General features: G+C 41.4%; 1 protein-coding gene across 5 annotated transcripts; it reads left to right on the top strand.

The window, feature by feature from the left end:
• The first annotated feature begins 11,844 nt into the window (after window positions 1-11,844).
• On the top strand, window positions 11,845-24,705 carry LOC121689442 (low affinity immunoglobulin gamma Fc region receptor II-like). 5 transcript variants are annotated; one of them, XM_042069279.1, is made up of 10 exons: window positions 11,845-11,950; window positions 13,137-13,172; window positions 13,261-13,533; window positions 19,977-20,246; window positions 20,466-20,732; window positions 21,032-21,133; window positions 21,355-21,379; window positions 21,755-21,855; window positions 21,976-22,026; window positions 22,953-24,705. In XM_042069279.1, the coding sequence occupies exons 1-10, from the start codon at window positions 11,854-11,856 to the stop codon at window positions 22,994-22,996; spliced, it is 1,266 nt and encodes a 421-aa protein (XP_041925213.1). In that variant the 5' UTR covers window positions 11,845-11,853; the 3' UTR covers window positions 22,997-24,705. The 5 variants fall into 5 exon arrangements, with proteins under 5 accessions (XP_041925213.1, XP_041925214.1, XP_041925216.1 ...); XM_042069280.1 differs by lacking the exon at window positions 22,953-24,705 and adding an exon at window positions 22,447-22,501; XM_042069282.1 differs by lacking the exon at window positions 19,977-20,246.
• Window positions 24,706-26,074: the final 1,369 nt, after the last annotated feature.

The following is a 26,074-nucleotide window of genomic DNA, read 5'->3' as shown; positions in this document are numbered from 1 at the left end:
TATAGTGTTAAAGACTAAACGTGTTATGGGGTGTACGTTTCACCACCCAAACAAAAACAACCTCATCCTGCTAATCCTCTTGTCCTTGAAACAAGGTCTTCTTATGGGAGGACAGGCTGAATTTCCCACACTAGATGCATTAACAAGTTTATAGATTAGTTACAGAGATCTTCACAATTCAAGACCCATCCAGTTGTGCACCCTCCCCCTGCTTGTCATATTTCTCATAAAACATTAGAAAATAGCTTGTGTTAGTAAATAATGCGGTGTACATTTTGAAAGGATAGCTAATGAATGTCTAGCATGTTGCAGGGGTGTTAATTCACCAAAACATGATTTGGTGATGAGCAGAACATTTACCTTTGGCATTATTAATACACTGAAAATCTAAAACAAACAAATAATGATTCCAGTTATTATTTTCATGAGAAAATTGTTATCTACCAATAGTAAAGAAAAAAATTCTCAATCAATGTTTAAACTGCAATTCATTAACATATAAAAAACATACAATTCATTGCTGCTCCATAGTAATGAAATTAACAATTGTTGTATTATACAATGACCAGGTAGAGGAAAGACATAGCTCAGAAGACATATGAGTTAACTGTCAGAGACATCAACATAATTGTGAGAAGACTCTGAGTGATGTCGTTCACATCGTTCATTGCAAGTTCCAAAAAGAACATCAGGCCACCTCTGTCAGAGAGATTTTGTGTGTAGATTAGGATACCTATAATCAGGAAATGAGAAAAGAATGCTGAATTACAGAATGTTTGCCTTCAAAGATCATTAAAACATTACTTTGCAGTATGCATTGGCCCTCTACCTCTCTTGCAATATACACAAACTTACTGTTTTCAGCAGTAGTTTTCATCGCCCAATCATTCCATCTGGGAAGTGCAGTTGTGGTCAAAATTAATCCAAGATGACTAGACTGCATTTTTATTCTCGAGACAGTTACCCACAGCAAATGTCAAGTAACAATCCCACAGAGATCTTGGTGAAGCCAGTTCTTACACACACACACACGCACACGCACACGCACATGCACCCAAATACCCAGTGTCCTCTGCTCATTGTTGCTCTATAGCCTATGTATTATTATGACCGCCGTGCAGCGAAGCGGTGGTCATATAGGTTTAGTCAGATGTTTTTTTTCTTTTTTTTCTTTTTCGCATGCCCAATTTTCCGTCAAGGATTTCCGGGACACTGAAAGACCGAGGTGCACGAAACTTGGTGGGCATGTAGCCCCACATGGATAGCATGGAACCATTGTTTGGCGTTTTGATCTGTAGCCCCCCCACTGGAGTGGACCCCCTGAAAGGAGGGTAGGGCAGACACAGTTTTCTGTGAATATCTTGAGAACCGTAGGGCCTAGGAGGACCACCTTTTTTTGTATGTTGGTCTTAAGGGGCCATGTCAACCCATCCCATTACCTCTCAATTCATGTATAGCGCCACCTAGTTAAAAATTAAAAAGCAAACAATTAGGTGTTGTAATCACAATATCTCTGGCTGACATAGTCAAAACTGCACGAAATTGAAAGTGTAGGATCAATATGACACCCTCTGAATGCATGCCAAGTTTTGTGGACTTTCGTTCATGGGGGGCCATACAATAAATTAATTTATGTGTACATTTAGTGACTATACACCAACCATGAGAACTGTAGGGCCTAGGATGACCAAATTTTTGCGTATGTTTGCCTCCAGGGGTCATGTTAACCCATTCCATATGCACACATGTGCATAAACAGATACGCACACACACATACATACATTCACAGTAATCATATGTATGACACATACACACACAGTAGACATATGTACGCATGCATGCACATGCACACACACAGGCACACCCACAAGCACATGCACGCACATACACACACACACACACACACACACACACACACACACACACAGCACACACATAAACACGTACACGCACACATGCACAAAACTCAAGAATTTCTCAGAATTATGAACAGGCAAGATGGGGGTGGGGTTGTATAAAATGGATTTTACATGTGAAATCTATGAATTAATCATGTTTTGGCACTTGTTGTCTAGCAGATGCCAGTGAGAATTGAGTATGCATAATGCAATTCAGTGAGACAGTTAGAATCATATATGCCTTTCACATTTTGTTTTTAGCCAGCAGTCAGACCAGCAGATACCCTGACTTTGCTGAATTACTGAAGCTAAGCAGGCTTAGTTAGTACTTGGATAAGAAACCTCCTTGGAAGAGTAGGTTCCTGCTGGAAGTGGTGTTGGTGGCTGGCCAGTAGGTGGCACTCTTCCCTGTGGCCAAAAGTCAAACAAATATCAATCCCAATGTCCTATTGCAGTGACAGGGACACTGTACTGCAGGAGATGTTTTCCTTTGCATGAATGTTAAATTGAGGTCCTGACTCACCATGGTTGTTAAAGATCCCATGGCACTTATCGCAAAGAGTAGGTGGTTCCCTGATTTGCTTTATTCATGTACACATACATAAAGACACACACACATGCACACACACACACACATATATAAAAACACACACATACAAAGACACGTAAACACACACACACACTACACATGCACACACACATACATGCACACACACGACACGCACAAACACGCACATGCACACAAACTCATAAACACACATACACACACACACCCTCACACACATGCACCCACACATACAAACACACCTACATACACACACACACACACACACACACACACAAAACACATATACACAAAAACAACCACACACTCTGCACACACTGAATTACAAACACACAAAAAAGGAACAAAGTAAGAAAATTTTTTTTTTATATAAATATATATACAATATTTATATAAATTTTAATATTTTTTTTTGTGGAAAAAATGTGCTGGACTGGGCGGCGGTCATATTTTGTACCGCTCTGCGGTACATCTAGTTGCTAATGTTGTTAGAACCCTGTTCTACGCCAATGTAGCCTTCAGAAAGTTCTATAAGATTCTGTTGGTTTTGGTATGTTTTTTGATATGGTTTGTCATGTAGTGAGTGAAGAGTTTGTGAGCTATTCAGAATGAATGAGAGAAGAATGCATACTGTATGTATGTATGTGGAATCTAAATGTCAATTTGATGTAAATACAGTGTTATTTGTCTTGCAAAGTTATTTACTTCACTGACTCATCTAAGAAAGGGTAAAAAGACTGAATATACTGTATATCTTTTAAATAGTGTTCCCTTGTAATTGAAAGATATCATCAATCACACAGGTCATACATTTATGTCCCTTCTGCTTCCTGTCAGATGGGTGGCTGGGGAGGTGTTGCAGAATCTGTCAGAGAATCTGCTGTGCCGAATGTGACACGCAATTTCTCAGAATGTTCTAAATATGTAGGCCTACTCTCTAAAAAAGTACACTGTTGACATACACTTCCATACACTGTATGTGTATGTCTACTTTTATAATACATCAACAGTGTGTTCACACACATGTGACTCCTTTCATATAGTTCAAAAAGTTTTATATTTGAGGTACCTTTCTATGTTTGCTGTTATGTTATTTGGCTGTATCTATACTTGAACCATTCCTTTTGTGACCTATAAAATTGTTGATGTAAATGCCCCGTCTTATACACATTAATTGAACCAACAAAGAAAATGCAAAAATAGAGACTTTTGTGTAATTATTCCATATTTTGTGTAGTCATTCTATATCAGAATCCCTGACATACATTCCAAATGGTCTACAAGAAACAACCGAGTGTTACCCTTCATTTGAGATCAGGATTATGCTTCTACACCAAGAGGTTGCCACACAGTAAGCTTTCTATTGTCAGAATGTTTTTGGGTAAACAAAAGTCCTATGGGGAGTTTCCATAGGGCATTTTACAAAAAAATAAATAAATAAATATATATTATATATATATATATATACACACACACACACATTGTATGTGTATGTCTACTTTTATAATACATCATAACAGTGTGTTCACACACACATGTGACTTTCATATAGTTCAAAAACCTTTCTATGTTTGCTGTAATATGTTATTTGGCTGTATCTATACTTGAATCATTCCTTTTGTGACCTATAAAATTGTAAGACATACAGAGAGAGAAGCCTGTTCAATCTGCATGTTGTCCTTTGGTACAGTATGTACCACTATTTTCAGGTCTCAAGCCCTACAGTAGTTAATGCATGCTGCATGACTATTTTAAAGCAGACCTGTGATGTCATATCCTTTTTAACAGAGCCTCTCAACCCTACAGACCACCATCTATGGTATGGAGGTTGGACTCTAGGACACAAACTGGCAACCTCTCTAAACAGACACAAAACATAATTTAAAAAAAGGGCAATATGAAAAATGCAAATTAGGTCAACTAAGTCAGAAGTTTTACTTCAGTGGTGTACTACAATGTATACGCCCATGTATAACCATAGAGGCCTGAATATCAGAGGGTGTGTGCATGTGTGTAACCAACAAGCTGAAAACAGAAGATGTGGAAATGTACTGTACATGCAACTTGACTACGCAAAGCTCTCAAAAATGAATGGCCTTTGGTTGAGTTTCTCTGTGGTGTTTGACAAGCACCAAAAGAAAATTGCATTATAAACAGTTGCATAATGAGTAGCCTATTAGTTTTTAAATGAAAGCATTTTCTAGTGATAAAAACATGATAAATTAACATGTTGTAACTTTGAGAAACACTTTGGGAAGTTATAACACAAACGCCCCTTTATGAAGTTGATCACAGCACACACACATCACGTCATGTCACACATTTCCTTAGAACAGAGATGATATTGGGACAGAGAGACACATCACTAATGAGTCGCAAATATTCCTCAGATGGAGACAGACAGGTTTAGTTCCTCTTAGATTATTAACTAGAAATCAGGACATTGAAAATAACAGATCAATTTAGAGCATTACATCATGGAGTTGATACTAGCACTCGGTGAGTATTTCCTCTAAATGTATGTGTGTATGTTTTTGAGTGAAGGAGTTTCAGGGAGAGAACTAGATCTTCAGTCAGCAAACATCTTTGGAAGCTGCACACAACAGATAACATGCTATATTGGCGTCATATTTTTGTCGCAAATATTAAAAGGAACACACCAACATTTTGGGAAATTAGCTTATTTACCGGCTACCCCACAGTTAGATAACAGGATTCTTCTCTTTTCTGTGCGTGCAATAACCCAATCTGACCCTGTTAGCCTAGCTTAGCATTATTCATGGAGGTGGGTTAGAACAGTTAGCCTAGCCAGCAAGTGAGGTTATTCCCAAAAGCTTGCCATGTTCCTCTAAATGTTGGACTCTGCAGGCAGGCAGACAGACATACACACACACGGGGAGTGATGTGACTTAAAATGGCCAGAGTGTGATAATTAGGAACTGCATTTCTTTGTTAGTGATCATGTTTCAAGTGTCCTGATAAACTATACCACGTGTCAAACTCCCATGGACTAAATGCGCCCGCCATGTCGTTTTATGTGGCCCACGAGAGCTTGCTTTTTAGAGAAGACTACACTTTGTTATTCACTTGGAAAATGGTATCTTTAATCTGATAAATGAATAGCATATATGTTATAACACATCAGAATTCTCATGGGCACCCCCACACAGTATATGTTTACATTATGTAAGTGCATATAAACTGATGCAGAATCATATATTTTGTAACTAAACCCATTTCAAATAATAATAATAATAATAATAATAATAATAATAATAATAATAATAATCTGTACACTTAAATATTCACTTGATGCAATGGTAATGGTAATTCTACTTTCAAAGCTACATAAGAGTATGACCCCACCGCCAAGGATGTAGCCAAGGTAGTGGACCTCCCGTTTTACCAAGGCACACTTTTTTGGGTTGATTGTGAGCCCCGCTTCACGGATGCGGTCAAACACCTGTCTGAGGTGGTGGCAATGTTCTTGCCAGGTGTTACTCCAGATGCAGACATCATCTAAATAAGCTGCAGCAAACTGATGGGTTCCCCTCAGGACACGGTCCATCAGCCTTTGGAAACTGGCTGGCGCCCCCTGCAGTCCAAAAGGCATAGTATTGAACTGGTATAGTCCAAAAGGGGTGCGAAAAGCTGTTATCTCCTTTGCACGCGAACTCAGCGGCACCTGTCAGTACCCTCTGGACAGATCGATGGTAGATATGTACTTCGCCTTACCCAGCCGTTCCACAAGGTCATCGATTCTAGGCATTGGATAGGGGTCCACCTTGCTCAACGTGTTGACTTGGCGGAAGTCTATGCAGAATCTTACCTTCTTTGGTACTAGTACCACCGGGCTACACCAATCACTGGACGATAGCTCTACGACTCCCAGTGACAGAATCACATCCAGTTCCTCCTTCAACGCTGGAACCAGCCGCTCTGGCACCCGATAGCTTCTCCTCTGGGGGGATGCGTCTCCTGGAACAGGTCACGATCCAGCCGCGCCCTTACGTGGTCCTGCTGATGGTCCTCCAGGTGCGACAGCTCCACGGTTCCGATAATGGGCTCGATGGGGAAAAACTGCTCGTCCGGTTCCTCCTCTTCCGCCACAGCGCGGACAAAAAGCTGCATCTCCACCCGATCTCTGGCGTGGTACTCCTTCAAGAGATTCATGTGGAAGGTCTGTTTCTTCTTGCCACGTTCCGGCATCGAGACTTCATACGTGACGACTCCCATCTTCCTGATGATGTCATATGGCCCATGCCACTTGGCCAGCAGCTTGCCGTCCTCAGTGGGCAGTAGTAACAGCACTTTCTGACCTGGTTCAAATGTCCGACCCCTGGCCTTCTTGTCGTACCAGGTTTTCTGCTTCTTTTGTGCCAACTCCATGTTTTGATGAGCCAGCTCTGACATATCCTCCAGCCTCTTCCTCATCTGGAGCACATATGCGGCCACACTCTGCTGCTCAGCTTTCGGCTCCTCCCACAGCTCCTTCAGCAGGTCCAATGGCCCTCGCACTTGCCGACCATAGAGGAGTTCGAATGGCGAAAAGCCGGTGGAGGCTTGTGGGACTTCCCTGTAGGCGAACAGAAGATACGGCAGCCATTCATCCCAGTCAGTTCCTGTTTGGCACACAAAGCGGCAGAGCATGTTCTTCAGGGTGCGGTTGAAACGTTCAACCAACCCGTCTGTCTGGGGGTGACATGGCATGGTCCTGATCGCTTTAACCCCTAACAAACTATAGACCTGCTTCAGTAATACTGACAGGAAGTTGCTACCCTGATCAGTGACTATTTCCCGTGGCACCCCAACCCGTGAAAACAGCTGCACTAAGCAGTTCGCCACCTGCCTAGCCTTAATGTTCTTCAGGGGGAATGCCTCCGGATACCTGGTGGCATAATCACATATGACTAGGATATAGCGGTTACCCCTCTTACTTCTCTCTAGTGGCCCTACTATATCCATGCCAATGCGGGTGAATGGTGTGTCAATGATTGGGAGTGGATGAAGTGGTGCACGTGGTACTGCCCTCCCTGAAGTGAGTTGACTCTCTGGGCATGTGCGAACAAACTCTGTGATGTCAGTATACATATTGGGCCAACTGAAACGGCTACCAACTCTAGCCAGGGTCTTGTACTTTCCCAGATGGCCTGACCATGGGATGGAGTGTGCTAAGGTCATTACTTTCTGCCTCAATGGTTGTGGCACAATCAACATCTCCTGCTCTCCTTTGACCTGGTACAAAATCCCCTTCTTCAGGATGTACTGCTCTTCATGGTACAAGTTACCTGAATTACTGCAATCAGTCTTTTTAAACACTTGCTTCAGGGTTTCATCCTGCCTCTGTAGCTCTGCAATGTTACAGGGTAGATCTATATCAATAGACAACTGAGGCTGCGGCCATACTTCAGTCTCTGCCTGCTCAACAACATTTTCCATCTTCTGCCTGCGCTTTTGCTGTCGTGTCAAGTGCCTTCTCTTAGGCTTACTGTCTGCCATGTCCAAATCTGCATCAGCAAAAGGCAACTCCACCAGTTCCTTTGCACTCTGCGCTCTTGTGACCGCATTGCAGTGCTTGACTTTGGGGACGAGGTCCCATAAAATGGGGAGATCGTGACCCAGAACTACTTTATAGGGCAGTGTAGGGGCGATTGCAAATGTTTGGCCACTAACAGTCAGGAACACCTCAGCTGTGCGGTAGCTCTTAATGTCACCATGCACGTATGGCAAGTGGTATGAGGAAGTTAGTATAATGTATTGATGACTACGCCACCTAGGGGGAGGGTTCACCCCTAGGAAATAGTTTAAGCCAATGCTAACCCTTTGAGTTCAATTTAGGTCACACAGGTTCAAACACAGGAGAAGCTAGAGACTTAGATTCCAAAAATATACATTTTATTGACAGATCTTAGTTACAATTATAAAACCCAACTCTGAGGAAATGTCTCAGCAATTCCCCTGAAAGATACCAGTATGAGAGACACGACACACATACACACACACCATACCGTACATACGGTGACCAGCGAGGCTGCACGTCAGCTGGCACACAAGGTCTATGGGCAATCTCAAGAAAAGGGAAAACGGAGCAGGGCGAGGGCTTACCACGACCGGCAGGACTACAGGAGGGGGGGGAAGCGGTCCAGAAGACACCCACAAATCACACGTGAGAATCACACTGCAATCACTGCACTCACACTGCACTCCAAAGCTAAGGATTGACACCCGAGGTGTGCTACAGGAAACGTGAAGGGACCCCACCACCTGAGGGTGAGCCTGCCGCTCGCTTGGACCACACCGCACCTGTCCAAAGGAGAACAAGGGAGAGAGGGGGGAGAGACTATGGTTAGAACTGTGGGTAGCACAATCACACTAACTTAGCATTAGCCGGTATGGTTATACTTAGCTTTTGAGCTGTGGGGCTGGAGGCTGGAATGGCCGTCCCACAGAGGTTGAAGCCCCCAGAGGTCAAGCTGGAGCAGTACAACCGCCCTGGTCACGGCGATGGGGGGAATAACGTTACTGCACACAAATACACGCTCACACACCACTACCAACCACACACATGCACATGCACAGCAGTTCCCACAATGCAACACTACAATGAAGGGGCTGTAAGATACAGGTGAGTTAACCCCGCAAATACTCAAATGTGCATGCAGCGCAAAGCAGCTCTAAACATGCATCACAGGGAACAAAAAGGAAAGGCATAAGAAAAGAACATAAACCACATGCAAATACACAGAAAGAAGCAAGTAATCAAACATGCAAAGCATGCACCATACGGCCAGAAAGCCCTAAACATGCGTTATGCAGATCAGTCCAAAATTAATCCCATGCACAATCAATCACAACTGGTACGACAAACAATACCACCAGTAGGTTACACAATAACCCCAGCGTCAAACCGAGGATTGAAGAGGACGCGATAAACTTCGTAAGAGACAGAACAGCAGCCGCGTGTGGCGTGGAGACACTTGGCGATGCCAGCCGACTTCATATATCTGTGGAAAACAACAAGTGTATACAGGCTACCATCACGGACAATAAAGATAGCAAATTAGCCTTTAGCAGTTTAATATATTGTCCACATACATACCAGGTTAAAAAGAGTTCGTTCCTAACCATCAAGTTGAGGGAGAGGGAGGGGGAAGCTGCGTTAGCTCCGACAACACCGCTAATAACACAATCGAGGCAATTAGGATTGCCGTTTGCAAACGGTGATCAATTAGATTACGAAAAGGGTTTAAAATAAACAAGCCTACCTCTAGCTGCTTTAAGGCAGACACCAGGCTCAACAGTGCTACACCGGCCTCAACGCCGACAGGACAGACCAAGCTCTACAACACGGAAGTGGAGATATACTGGATGTAAGAGCAATCGTGCACGCACAGCACCGATAAACGTCAAGTAGCTTACCTTACTCGTGAGAGCATTCACTTGATGGCGGCTTCACCATCCAAGTTGTGATCCACGCCAAACTACTATGCGCCCCGGAAGACGGGAAAGAGAGAAAGTAGCACATCCAGGTAGCAATTTGCGTTCCTAGATATAAGTCTGCCTAGGTCCGCCCTGTAATTAGGATGAACGCAGCCACACCAATCCAGCACAGGGGGAGAAGCAAAGGAGCCAAATAATAGGGCGTAGCCCAATCTGCTACACACGCAACACACTTTCACTGTTGGCTGACTATTATTCTCCTCTACCGGGGCCAGGCTCTCCTGAATCAAAGTCTGTGAACTCCCCGTGTACACTAGTGCATTTGCTGCCTCACCATTAACCCATACCTGTACCAGCTGTTCTGTATTTGGTGTGTGTTGGATGTTTGGTGTGTGCGGCCTAGGTGTGTAGCAGATTGTGGTGTTCTGGGTGTTTCTGGCCTGACAATTAGGTTTAATGTGACCCCGTTTCCCACAATAAGTACACCTAACCTCCTGTCTGTCTATCTGGATAGCGGTTAAAGCTAGGTCTCTGATGGAACTGACCACGGCTCTCACCACCCCCATCAGACTTACCCCTGGAAGTCCATATGTTGGCGCTTGGGTCCCTGGTTCCCTGTCGTGCTGCCTGGAACACTTCTGCCAGCCTGGCTGCTTCCTCAGCGGACTTGGGGTCATGCTCCCTTATCCAGACGGCCATGTCCGGGTTCACCATGTCCATGAACTGCTCCAGCACCATCAGCTCACAGATGTCTTCCAGTGAGTGCTCCTCAGGACTCACCCACTTCATGAATAGCTCTCTCAAACGCACATAAAGTTCTTTTGGCGACTCACCAGACATGATGATAGCAGAGCGGAATCTCACACGATAGGTATCAGCGCTGATGTTATACTTTTTGAGAATGGCCTCCTTCAACTTGCCGTAGTCCTCTGTCTCCTGCAGGTCCATTGCCACAAACGCACTGCGTGCCTTCCCGGTCAGCAAAGGTACCAGCCTGATGGCCCATGTAGAGTCTGGCCATCTGCAGGTCTTCGCGACACGCTCAAATGTGGCCAGGAAATGCTCTATGTCATCATCTTTGGTGAGTGGGTGGAGTTTAGGCTTCTTGAAGGTCAGCTGGGGCTGTGGTCAAGGTCTTCCATCGCTGGTCTTGGGACTGCACCACCCTCTCCCACTTTTCATCACGGTCTGATTGAGCCTGTAACAGGGTCTTCACCAGATTCGATAGCTCTGCCACTGCTCCCTCTGCTGGAGGTGACACCGCTGCACCATCGTCTTTAGGCTCCGTTGGTACTGGATTGGCATCCTCCTGCTCATTCTCTTCCCTCTGCTGGGGTTGGGTCTTGTTCTTGGGTGGCATCTTCTCAGCTGCTCTCTCTGAAGGCGTCCCAAGCACTTCTGACACCAAATGTTGCCTGGCTGGCCTTACGGCCTAGAAAAACAGAGCAGCGAGGCGATGCTGAGGTTCCAAAAGCTGTTTATTTCCCTTCCCAAACAGGGGTATGGTCATCTCAGAGGAAAAAGAGAAAAAAGAAGAAAAAAAAACTCCAAAACAAAATAATCAATCAAACTAATTTATACTTGAAACTAAACTTTTTCCAAGCAAAATGGCTTCAATAATATAGCACTTTACATATAGCTAAATGTGGAAAATCTCTTTTCTCTGGTCATACACATGTGCTCTTCATCACCTTAACCCACTCTACCTGCTGTCTGGTCTGCCACAGGTCTTCTAGCCCCTGGCCAGAACCAAATCACTGTCCCAAAATCAATCATTGTCTAACAGCCTAGAACCAATACAAAAATATATATAAATACTCTAATGAAATATAATACATTATCCGGTTACTAGACATTAACACCACCACCTTTACAAACACAATAAACATACATATCCTGTTAACTACACAAACACCCCTCTTCCCACACAACAATGCCCCATTCACGCCTATGATGTTCACTCCGCAAAACTATAATTGTCTCTTGAGAGCTACCGTCGGGTCTTCTGATGAACGCAAACCAGGAAGTAAACAGACCAACGTAAGCGGTAAGCCCTGCTCTTTGTTTTATGCTAGTTCGTTTATTGTTCGCCAAGTTTATAAGTTTATTGTCCATAGTACTAAACCTTCAGTTGGCCACTCCTGAAGTTTACGTAGTTTATTGACGAAGGTGCTTTTGTGTTTGTGTTGCAGATGTTGTTGCTTCCGTGACTGCCAGCTGCATGCTCACGTTCGTGCGGTACAAACAAAATAAAGGCCTGTGTGAGAAACGGTGTCGGTGTGTTTGTAGCGATAGCTTATAGCCTGATGTGGTGTAACACTGGTAACGGGCTACCGCACCGTTACACTGGGTTTTGAATGCATTTGGACCATTACAACATAACTGCATTAATTAAAAAAATCATTAAATCAATCGTGTCCAAGTAGCCTACCACGCATTGTGCACCTGAATGGAATAAACAAAGTTGATCCAGGCCACCTCGCCACAACATTACAATTTCTGGATCATATCCCTATATTTGCACACAAGTGTGACAATAATGTGAATGCTTACTCGAAGAAAGTCAAAGTAGCCATGCAGTCAATCACACTAAGGGAAATAGCTTATATTCGCGCTTATTAGTCAGCCTATCTATTCACATGCATGATCCTGCCCCATATGTATTTCTTTTAAAATGAAAACTATCGGAGATATGAAGGGAAAACACTCAGCAAATGTTAAGGCATGGGCAAATGTGTGAAGCCGACCCCATTTATCACAGGTTTTGTGGAAAGCTCTTCAAAATCTGAAATGTCATCAACAATCGTGTAACCAAATATTGGCACTGTGTAGGCTATAGGTTTCACATTCCGTTTTAATTCCTATCCCCTAATAAGTCTACAGTTGTCATTATAGATAGGTTGTTGCATAACTTAGTAGTATTTGCGCATGTTGCATGTCCATTAAATAGAAACAGACATATAGTTATTTTTGGATTCCCAAGAGTTCAAGCTTTCAAATGGTGTATAATATTATCATGCTACATGTACATACAGTAGCAATATGGTGCATACAATTGATTTTGAATGTTGGGGGGGGGGGGTGCCAATGTAGGAACACTGTCCGTTAAGATTAAACATAACTGACAATTTTAGAGAGGATGGTTTGATGGCTTAGATTACACAACAAAATTAATCGACACATATAATTTATAATGCTGCCAAAATTATTCACTGATTCTGTCTGTGTTTCAGTTTTGGGATCCCAATGTTATTCATGTTACACAGCAGGTAAAAGAACACAAATCTCACATCACAGGCTGTTTGTATGGAAAGGTGTCCTTAAATATTGCTCATCATGAATATGCCTGTTTTTCAGAAAGTCTCAAGGCAGTAGTGGTTATGGAGCCAAACCTGTTGCCTATTTTCTGTGGAGAGAATATCAACCTTCGGTGTGACATACAGGGAGAACCAAACAATGGTCAGTGGTGGTACCGCTGGTACAGAGGTGATTCTCTACTGGAAGACACAGGAAAGAGTGTAATTTCACTCAACCAGACGGATTACCCATTATACGACAGTGTTTATAAATGTACAGCACAGAGTCCAGAGGTTTATTTTGAAAGTGAACCTTTCAAAATGGTTGTAATGGGTGAGTTTCCAGTGTGTCAGCCATAGAGCATGTCTCAAACATGGCCAATTGTATCCATTTTAAAGTATTATTTGTAGCTAGTTGTTATGAACTATAAATGTACAGCATCAGTCACGGGTCACAGGTTTCTGCTTGAAAGTGAACCTATCAAAATTCCTGTAATGGGTGACTCTCCAATGTGCAAATATATTTCTTTGTCAGCCATAAAGCATGTGCCAAACATACCTAATTCATTTTTAAGGTATTATTTCTAGCTAGTTTTTTAATGAGCTCTTCAAATAGTGGCAGCGTTGGCCTACTGGTTAGGGCTTCAGGGTTGGAACCAAAGGGTTGCCGGTTCGATCCCCGACCAATAGGAAAAATATGGGCAGGGATGTGGTTGAGCACTGCTCTCCCATGCTCACATCCATGGCTGCAGTGCCCTTGAGCAAGGCACCTAACCCCTCACTGCTACCCGAGCGCCACTGTAGCAAGGCAGCCCACTGCTCTGGGTTAGTGTGTGCTTCACCTCACTGTGTGTTCACTAATTCACGGATGGGATAAATGCAGAGACCAAATTCCTTGTATACACAAGTATACTTGGCCTAGAAACCTGATTTACATTTTGACAGCCTGCATGTTCAAGTAAAGGGAGATAAACACATTGGGCTATATCTTGCACTTTAGCGCAATTGACTTTGCGCAAATCGCTTTGTGGGCAGATCTTGGGCGCTGTTTCTATTTTACCGGCGGGATCATGACTGTTGCGCCCGACGCAAATCTAAAATGGGGTGGTCTGAAGTAGCTACATTAATCATGGTTGTGGTTTGGGCGCAACGTGTAATAAACCAATCAGAGCGTCATCTCACATTCCCTTTAACAACAGGCACGCTTGTTCCATAGCGGATTGCTATTATGATGGCGGAATTGACAGGCGCAGCCAGTAACGGTTCACAGAGCCTTGTCAGTTGGGAACAGTTTGCTACTGATTTTTCCTCTTGACAAAATGTAATACAGAAATGTCACTTTCCGATGTTTTGGGATCACTCTCACTGAATCACGAGGTTATGAATGCATGGTGATATTTTTGCAATGTAATCTACCTCACTATAGAGTATAGACAATGCAGATCTGTCAGATAAGCTCTCCTCTCCCGTGCTGCTGCTGGGGCATTTGGCATGCAGTTCAACATCACGTCTCATTAAGTCCTCTAATATTTCCTAATTTATGTCATCAACACATCCGTGATTCATAGAATTGTGTACCCTGGATTTATACCTATTTTTTCACATCGGACACCACACTGATTTCCCTCGTGTAGCAATATTTGTCCTTGTAATTATGTATGGTTTGGAGAAATGGGAACTGCGTCGGATAGATGAGAGGAGCAAAGTGCATTGCACAACACAGGCGCCCAAGCAAGCGCTCCTGCAGGTGTAAGCTACGGCTGTACCTTACCATCAGGCAACAGAAACAGTTTCTAAGTTGACCTTTCCAACTCTGCACAGTATCCCATTAACTGCATGACAATAGGCTATTTACAATATTTTATGTAAAGTAGAGTTTGTAAACACGTTATCATCAACTTAATGCACGCACAACTTCTGTTTGAGCAGGAGAGAGAATAACATGAATGGACGCAGCAACTACAGAAATTGTAGCCAAGGCTACTTGCTGCTTTCTTTTATGGTTGCTGGTTAACAGCACATAATAAGCTTATTTAAGCGAATTCACAAACTCAAGACTTCAAGGCCATCATGGATATAAAACGTTTTTTGAAAACAACGAAAGGATGGAGGGAACAAACAGGGCCGTTTCAAGGAATTTGGGGGCCCCAAGCAAAATGGACATGGAGGCCCCCCCACCGCACGCAAATCCTACAGGAACCACAGCATAGCCATACAGTTTAAGTTTTTTTGATATTTAGAAGGGATGCAGCTGCTTTCACAACTACCAATGCTTACTGTAAAAACATCCCAAGCTAATGTTATACATTGACCTAGGCCTACTTGTAGCTTAACATAGCATTTAAGCATTCTGCTGTTTGAGAAATAGACAGACGCACCTGGTGCTTTAAAGACAGTAAACAGCTGGCGTGCATGAATACTACTAGACATGAATGTTCCAGTCTGCTTTGACGCACGTAATTTATCGTGGGGTTTTCCTAACCCCCATTTGGTAAATAGATTATCACGGTCGAATAGTTAGCAGAGAAGCTATGCCACTTTCATCAAAACCTATTACAAAGCTATAGCAATGTTATGTCATTAAATACGATAAACAGTGATTCTGGAAAATATCTGCGTCTTCCTTATCCCGTTAATAAACATATTACAGTATGTAACCATATTCCGTCCGTTCGGGATAAAAAAGTTGCGTTAACTAGTTTGTTACAAGCAGCATGGGCCGTCAGGCAGGTAGTTAACATAAACATTTTTTGCTAGGCTAGCCTTCCTGCTGCGACCACTATCTTGTTTTTTATTGTCATCCTCTTCCTTTTTCTTCTGGCTTCCGGACACATAATTCCGCTTCATATGACTGCTGAGGTTTTATATTTTCGCGGCAGCAGCAGAGACCACAAACCTGGCTGGCTGGCTGCTGTCAGCGACTACTGAGAGGGGCCCCCTTGAGGGGGATCCCGGTATTGCCGGTAACAGTGTCGTTGCACTTTACTGCATTGACTATCAAAGGAGCGCTCATAGTTTGTCGTTGCATTTTATTCTTAACCAGTCGTTGTCTTGGGGCCCCTGGCCAGCTCGGGGCCCCAATCAATTGCTTGGTTTGCTTGCCTTCTAGTGACGGGCCTGGGAACAAAGCAAAGTTTGGAGTTATTTCAGATGGGCTACAACAAGGTAGGCAAAATTGTGGTGCTTGTCAAAACCTTAGCGCAGCTGGAATAATGCTTATAGGCTGATGTTAAAGCGCACACAATGTTTAAAGCCATACACAACGGTAAATTGGAACAAAACTAAAGGTAACTTTAGCCTTTATAGGGCTGTATAAAGTTGTCCAAATGAATAGGTTGTAATTAGGCGTTGTTGTTGTAAAGATATTGCATAGATGTACTATATAGGCTACTAAATTTTTAGTTGACCAATGCACGAACAAAACCGAGAAATTGACAAATACTATCAAGGCTTTGAATGTTTCCATTTGTGCACAGGGTGTCTGTAGATCGGTGTGCATAGCATTCATTTCTGCAGGCCTGTTGCCATGCATGTGCCCTTAAAATAGCATCTGAATTTGCGCCACTGACTTTAGACCATGAGGTTCCTGGTCTGTGGCGGAATTGTTTTCTGAAACTGCAAAATATCAACAGGGACCGTTTGCGCCGGAACACGACCCCTCTTTTCGCTGAAACGGCCCCGTGGGCGCACATGTACCTGTGGAGGGAAAATTCCAATATGCGCTGACTGCAAAATAGGAAAGACAAATGCGCGAGTATACGAAGTCAATTGCGCTAGTGTGCACGATAGAGCCCATTATCTTACATGTTTCACAGAAATACCTCAGGCTATAATCACCATCCAGAGTCCTCAACAGCCATTCTACAGTGGAGACAGAGTCACCCTGAGGTGTAACATCACATAGGGTGAAGGCTGGGAGTATCACTGGAGGAGGAATGGTAGCAGATTAAACGGTTTGATTAACAGCACCATCACTATCTCCCTTCCTAATGAAAGTGGTCTCTACCGTTGCTATGGAATAAGGGGACATTTACTAAACTATTACAGTCCTGATATTCCTATTGTTTTCAGAGGTATGTTTTCCATGTCCATGTGTTGCTCCAAAGCTGTATTTAAAAGGTGCTTAGGTTTAAAAGGTTTTTGGTTATGGAGTAGAGTTGCCATTACTTTCCTGTTACTGTAGTAAACTACTTTGACAGTATCTTCCTGTTACACAATACCAGTCAAACGTTTTGAAACACTTTGGGCCCTCTCGTGCACCTGGCTCAGATGGTGCAAAGTGTGATGCAAGGCTTATTCTTATCTTACACTCAATACATTTAGGAATTGTTTGCCATGCGCTTCACTGTTATCAAACCTTGCACCCAGTGGTATGGAAATTAATGACATAAGTTGTGGTCTGGTGCATGATCCAAAATTTGTTATCTTACACCCTCTAAAAATCATTACGCCACTGACCAAGACAAACCTTGTCTATAGCGAAAGGTGCATATAAAGCACAGCTGACGACGCATTGTCACAAGATGTACTGTAAGCAACTCCTCTGCAGGATAAATATCCTTAGGATTTTTATTCAGTCATTCAAACATTATAAGTGTTGCTTTTTCAGGCTATGTTTTCAGTGGTAACCCTTTGTCAGCCAATAGTGAAAGTAATTAACTGCGTAGAACTGTTTTGTCATTGACTATGAGACCATGGTGAAGTTAGTTTCACTTTGCCTATGACTTCAAATAATGGAAATAATAATTCAAAACATTTCACCCTCTCCGAAATCAAAAATAACATTGTGCACACCTGTCATTTTTCAGAAAAGTTTTCCTTTACACTAACCCGGGTATATGCCTTCAAGAGCATGCCAAACCTGTCGGTGGCAGTGTAAGGAGAAACTCAATCCCAAGTTAGCCAATCAGAATCCCGAAAATACCAAAAAAACGATCAGCCCGGAGTTTTTAAAACTCCGTTTGCGTCTAAATGACACTGTCAAATGCAGAACAACATCACCAGTTGCATCGTTTTCGTTGTCATCTAAACAGGGCCTAAGAAACAACCCTTTTTGCACCCAGTGCAAAATCAAGCCATTAAATGAATGATTGTGCACTAGCCATGCCTTTAGTTTTTACGTCTCACTGTAAAAAAAAAAAAAACGCCTGTTAACTTGACAGTGAAAAACTCAAATATTCAGTTAAATCATCAAATGCTAACTATCAACTAATCTAAGGACTAAGTATTGTGAGTGAGGAGGACTGAAGTTGGCACAACTAACATGGAGTCAAAATTGGTAATTAGTATGATTTAGTACGATTTTAGGATTAGTACAATTTTAAAGGCCAGCACTGACAGGGGGCCAGAGAGCCCCCTCCCTGATAATACTATATATTATTGGTTGGGCCCAGAATTACTGACGGTCATAGGGCCCAAATTCTCTAGCAGCGCCCCTGCAGACACATAATGCAAGTAAGCATTGAGTGCCCAACTTTGTGACATCACCAAGGGGTCAGATAATTGCTAATTGAGAAGGTCGTGAATTTGAACCTCACACGGGGCATGATGCTTTTTTTATCAACTATAGTGATAAACCATGGTTAATTTTCGTAAGTGACTGAAATAGAGCTACAGAGGCTAGGATAGTTTTTACTTTCTGCTGGGTTACAAATATCTATATGAACTGACCACATTTCAGCCCTCAAGTCACTTGAGTCACTTGAGAAACACAACTGAGCCCTAGCACCAGGTATTGTGAGGCTGTGTGTAAAGTAGATCAATATAAAGGAAGAGATTAGTAGTTTACACAATGATTTGTAAAGGTATGCCATGTGTTTTGCTAAAGAGACTGGAGACTCCCCAAAATGCATACTGACAATAAAAGGCTTATGATTAATGACCATGGTAATGCTAGGGTTTAATTGCTGTGAAACCATGGTAAAACTATAGTGATAAAACATGAGCTCTCCGTACTGACATCTGCGGCTCAAGCCTCGTTTGCGCAGTAGGTACCGCGTCAGTCTCATAACCAGATGTTTGTGAGTTTGATCCTCACATGGGGCATGATGTTTGTTTTTATCAACTATAGTGATAACCATGGTTATCATGGTTACCCAAAAAACCCAGTAAAAACAATGGTTAATCCATGGTTCATTTTCGTAAGGGGTACTTCACACAGTTATTTAGATTGTTTCATAACAAACTAAGTCAGCGTTCTACATAAGTCAAGCATTTGATGGTAGGCTAAAATAGGTGGGAACAGGGCCCTTTGAAGTAGGCACAGTGCAATGTCTGGGGGAAAAGCCTAGAAAATGGCATATCCCGTATGAAGTTCAAACATCCACAAATGACCTAGAAGTAGCAACAGAATGTGATGAAACAATACCTGTTCTCTGTGTTGTTGATGTGATGCCCACTGAAGTTAGCATGCAGATCAGCTGGTGATGGCCTGGCTCTTCTGTAAAACCATGTTGTAACATGTGGCTGTTGTAGTAAATGCAATGCAAACCAACTAAAGAGTGCTGTGTGGCTGTTTTCAAGACAACTTGAATTCTACTGAATTACACATATAGCTGCTTTAAATCTGTCTCTTGTCAAATCAATTTCCTGTATCCCGGTGCTCTAGTCATTTTATTGATAAACAAAAATCTTAAAGCTTGTCCTTCTTGATTCCTCATCCAATCCTACAGCTACCCTAACGGTTAAGACATTAAACTGTCTTCATGTCTTAAACTCCACATCCATGACATGCACATCAAATGCCTCTTTTTATAACCAACATGCTTATTCCCACAGCCCTGCCTACACCTAAAATAACAATAGATGCCCCAAGTCCTGTGTTTCCTGGAGAAAAAGTCACTTTTAAGTGTGAGGTTAAGTCCTCAAATGAATGGAAATATAAATGGTTTAAAAATCACCACCTTGAACCCGTCGCTACATCTAACACCAGCACAACCTTTAAACACGTTGTTGAGACCGATGCTGGTACTTACTGGTGTCAGGGAGAGAAGAGAGACAGGCCCACATCATCACGAGCCAGTAAAGAAGCTCATCTTCATATGATACGTAAGTCAATTAAGGCCTGGTCATTCCATGCTGATTTGACCAGAGCCTGGCAAATCATGTCATGGATTTTACAATATTTAAAGTTAGTGTCCCTTGTTGAAAGCAGAGCAGCCCATATATTTAACCTCATAAATGGCTCAAATCATATTCAAGTCTCATAGATATTCAATGAAGAACAGCAAAAGCAATTCTTCTATGTGTCCATGTTTGTTTCCACAGCTCTACCTAAAGCTAACCTAACAACAGAGCCACAGAGTCCCTTGTCCAATGGGGGGATAGTCACTCTGAAGTGTGTGATAGAGTCTCACAATAACTGGACATATAAGTGGTACAAGGACAACGAGGAGAATGTTGTGATTGAGGGGAACAACTTCACCATCACCAGAGCTACTGACTCTGATGAGGGTACATACTGGTGTCAGGGGGTGAGAGGAGAGAGACCCACATCATCACAGCTCAGTAACTCAGTTTATGTTGACAAGAAGGGTGAGTCAACTCATATTCTTTCAGTTGTTGTTTGTAATCAATGTGGATGGAAGCACAAATTATACTGTCAGACACCAATTTGATTTATTTTCCCCATTTCATCAGGGACCGGTATTCTGCAATAACCCATTATCCGTACAATAATATTGCTTTGTATATAAAAAAGTGTCTGCTAAATTAATAAATGTAAATATAAAGCACATCTGTAACCTTTCATTAGATTTAACTCTATTAACCTGATGTGTAAACTAGAGTATGAGTAAGATCATTTTTCCACTGTTGTGTTGCTGTTGTTCTAGCTAACAGTTCTAATCAGCTTGCAGTTGGAATAGCGTTGGGAACAGGGATCTCTTTTCTCTTCATCCTTGTGGTCGTTCTGCATCGTTTCATAAAACACAGAGGTATGATAAGGATTTATTGCAATACAAACCACACAAATGTAGATCATATTGAAATGACTGACAGGACAATTTGTGACCCCTAAAAATATAAGTTGTAAGTGATTCTGAAAGCAGGCTAACTAACAACTTGTTTCAATGAATAACATCATGAATGTGTAGATCAGGTCAACAGATACTCTGTTAAGCAGTTGACTAAAATATATTCACACGTCTCCTTTCAGTTTTGTGTCTTCGCCAATCAGATCTGTAAGTTTTTTTTCTAAGCATGTTCATATTATGGCATACAGGTAATTGTACTTTGAATTAGAGATTGAAATGTTACCTTAAGGGCAATTCCATGGAAAATTAAGTTTTTTGTAACATCCATAACGCCAATAAAATGTGATGGTATGGTATGATGTATAAGTATAAGTATAAGTATAGTATAGTATGATGTGAATGATTACATGAAATTTGAGCATTTGCTATTTTTGGCTGAAGAATGAACACGAGAAAAAATGCACAAAAAATGAATGTTATCATTCACATCATACAAATGCCAAGGCATTTTACTGGCGTTATGGATGTGACAAAAATCCATTTTCCGTGGAATTGCCCTTAAAGCACCTTGTCTCCCTCTAGTGCCCAACCCCAGCAAACCATCTACCAGAACGTAGGCCAAGCCCAAAGCCAGCCTGGTGGGAGTGAAGGGGACCAATCTCTCTATGTGCCTCTGCAGAGGGGTGAGTAGGTTATGATTCCAGTGTGAATGGCATTGATAAGAATATATAAGGAAAAATGTGTATAATCAATCCTCCCTCTCCCTCCCTCTCTATTTCTGGCTGTCCCTCTGTTGCTCAAAGTTACTGAAGATGTATATGAGACAGTCACTGTCAGGGACAGATATGGGAAAGGTATTTATACATGTTCAGATATATTTACTTCTTTTTTGCTTTGTTTGATGCAATTTGAAAGACTACTACAAAATTGATGTTGTAAAACACATACTGAATTAGTATTTAAATGTAATAAGAAGGTTTAATTTAAACTGAAACAACTTCATGTACTGTAATATGTTGTAATATGTACTTCCTAAATCCAGATAGTGGATTTCAGATAGGCTTCTAGAATATGAAGCAGGTTTCTCATTGACACAGATAGGATAATTAGAATACAAATTGAATGTAAAAGGTCATACTTTTCATCCTCTCCCTTTTTATCACTTCCATCATCATAATCATCACCATCATCATAATCACCACCACCACCACCAACATCATCATCTATGCCATCATCATCACCATCATCACCATCATCACCTAAACCACCAACAGCATCATTACCATCATAATCATCATCATCATCATCATCACCACCACCACCTAAACCATCACCATCATCATCACCACTTAAACCACCAACATTATCATCATCACCACCATCATCATCATCACCTAAACCATTATCACCATTATTATTACCAGGTAAGATTTCAACAGAAAATCAACTTCTCTGATCATCTCAGTACCAGTTCTCACTAATATCTTAGTTGTCAGTATTGGATACAGTGTATGCTAAACTTTCACTCCGCAAAATGGGTGTGTAACACTCAAGATGGAAACACCTATAGCCCATGGGATATTTTAATAACTTAGTCACTTTAATCATATTTAGTTACATGAATGATATATTCTGTTAGTGTAATTGATATTCATTAATGAACTTGTGTCTATGATACCTATAACACATAAACACCATACAACTCTTTATCTCTGTGCCTTGTGTCCAGGTAACCCTTCATCACCATGTAATCCTCTCTATCTCTGTGCTTTGTGTCCAGGTAACCCTTCATCACCATGTAATCCATATCCGCTTGTGGAGTGAAGCAGCAGCAGCAGCAGCAAGTGCCTTGCTCAGAGGCACAATGGTGGTAATCTTGAACTCACAACCTTTACCACCACACCGGTTTTCCTTTCGTAAGCCCCGCTACCTGACCACTATCTATACCTCCACAACCCATTACAATAAATATCTGTTTTGTAATGATGCCTATGGTGAATACAATTTGTGTTTACACCACAACCGTTTCTTTTTGGTAGCCCCATTGTCTAAAAACTATTTACACCTCCACCACCCATAACAAAAAATGTCTGGGAATGTAATCTGTGTGCACACATTGTGTAGTTAATACTGTGTATTCTCCAGTAGAGGGCACAAGTGAACTCACAATGATAATTCCTAACTCTCCACCCCACTTGAATAGCCATCATCATGTGCAGTCTAATGCTGACCTTTTTTTGTTCATTTACTGAGTATAATATTATGCTAAGAGACAGAGACATTTGAATAAGGAGGAAAACCTTTTGGGACTTTAAATGGCACCCCCCCCCCCCCCCCCCCCTGCATGATATTATTGCTAATGTTGTTAGAACCCTGTTCTACGCCAATGTAGCCTTCAGAAAGTTCTGTAAGATTCTGTTGGGTTTTGGTATGTCTTTTGATATGGTTTGTCATGTAGTGAGTGAAGAGTTTGTGAGCTATTCAGCAGAAAACAATGGGTGTGGAGAAGAATGCATACTGTATGTATGTATGTGGAATGTAAATAAGTCAATTTGATGTAAATACAGTGTTCTTTTGCAAAGTTATTTACTTTACTGACTCATCTAAGAAAGGGTAAAAAGCCTGAATATATATATAGTGTTCCCTTGTAATTGAAAGATATCATCAATCACACAGGTTATACATTTATGTCCCTTCTGCTTCCTGTCAGATGGGTGGCTGGGGAGGTGTTGCAGAATCTGTCAGAGAATCTGCTGTGCCGAGTGTGACGCAATTTCTCAGAATGTTCTAAAAATGTAGGCCTACTCTCTACAAAAGTACACTGTTGACATACACTTCCACATTAAAGTAAGGCTACATTGCCAAATTAAATTTAGTGTTAGTTACAATTTGTCATCTTTGTCAGGCTTTAAGTAAACTGTTTAAGTGTGCCCATTTGGAAGAATTCTATATACTGTATGTGTATGTCTACTTTTATAATACATCAACAGTGTATTCACACACATGTGACTCCTTTCATATAGTTCAAAAAGTTATATTTAAGGTACCTTTCTATGTTTGCTGTCATATGTTATTTGGCTGTATCTATACTTGAATCATTCCTTTTGTGACCTATAAAATTGTTGATGTAGATGTCCCATCTTATACACATTAATTGAACCAAAAAAGAAAATGCGAAAATAGAGACTTTTGTGTAATTATTCCATATTTTGTGTAGTCATTCTATATCAGAATCCCTGACATACATTCCAAATATTCTACAAGAAACAACAGAGTGTTACCTTTCATTTGAGATCAGGATTATGCTTCTACACCAAGAGGTTACCACACAGTAATCTTTCTATTGTCTGAATGTTAAAGTGAGGGTGTGTGCATGTGTGTAACCAACAACCAACAAGCTGAAATGAAGGATGTGATAATGTAACTTGCAATATGCGCCATGCAACTTGACTACGCATTAAATTTAGTGCTAGTTAGATTTGTCATCTTTGTCAGGCTTTAAGTAAACTGTTTAAGTGTGCCCATTTGGAAGAATTCTGTCGAATATATATATATATATATATATATATATATATATATATATATATATATATATATAGTGTGTGTGTGTGTGTGTGTGTATGTCTACTTTTATAATACATCATAACAGTGTGTACACACACATGTGACTTTCATATAGTTCAAAAAGTTTTATGTTTGAGGTACCTTTCTATGTTTGCTGTAATATGTTATTTGTCTATACTTGAATCATTGACCTATAAAATTGTAAGACATACAGAGAGAGAAGCCTGTTCAATCTGCATGTTGTCCTTTGGTACAGTATGTGCCACTATTTTCAGGCCTCAAGCCCTACAGTAGTTAATACATGCTGCATGACTATTTTAAAACAGACCTGTGATGTCATATCCTTTTTAACAGAGCCTCTCAACCCTACAGACCACCATCTATGGTATGGAGGTTGGAATCTAGGACACGAACTGGCAACCTCTAAACAGACACAAAACATAATTTAAAAAGGGGCAATATGAAAAATGCAAATTAGGTCAACTAAGTCAGTAGTTTAACTTCAGTGGTGCACTACAATGTATACGCCCATGTATAACCATAGAGGCCTGAATATCAGAGGGTGTGTGCATATGTGTAACCAACAAGCTGAAAATAGAAGATGTGGTATTGTACATGCAACTTGACTACGCAAAGCTCTCAAAAATGAATGGCCTTTGGTTGAGTTTCTCTGTGGTGTTTGACAAGCACCAAAAGTTAAAATTGCATTATAAACACTTGCATAACTAGATGTACCGCATAGCGGTACAAAATATGACCGCCGCTCAGTCCTGTACATCCGTTCCGCGAAAATAAATCACACTTCAATTTGTCTCCATATTTTACTCCATCTCCCACTCTTGAAACTTTTGTGTATGCTTGTTTGGCATGCCTGAGTGTGTGTGTGCGGCTGCACAGAAAGTAGCCTACTGGTGCTGAAAAGGTGAATAGATTGTAAAATAGCCAAAGAAGATGTAGCATTGTTATAAAACCTTTAAAATCTCTAAACAATCACAAGTAGGGCAGTTCATCACAGTTCATCCATTGCAACTGGATTGATGAAAGGTCACTTACACCTGTAGGCTACATTGTATTTGGGAAAAGCAAAAAGTATCAGCATAATGTTATTTATTTATTTATTTATTCATAAACAAAAACATCTCTGTCAGTTCCATGCCGTTTTCAACAGCTATCAAAAACAAAAGGTCATTTTTGGATGGATGGATTTTTTGTGAATGTTTCTTCTTCTACATAAGATTTTAGTCATCTTTAGTTCATGTAATACTTTATTGTCAATGCACAAATTAAGTAACAGTAGTCTGAAACGTTATTGTTAATGCACAAATTAAGTAACAGTAG

The sequence above is a fragment of the Alosa sapidissima genome, chromosome 18, assembly GCF_018492685.1.
Source record: "Alosa sapidissima isolate fAloSap1 chromosome 18, fAloSap1.pri, whole genome shotgun sequence".
Lineage (NCBI taxonomy): Eukaryota > Metazoa > Chordata > Actinopteri > Clupeiformes > Clupeidae > Alosa > Alosa sapidissima.
This window is presented reverse-complemented; position numbering and strand designations above follow the sequence as displayed.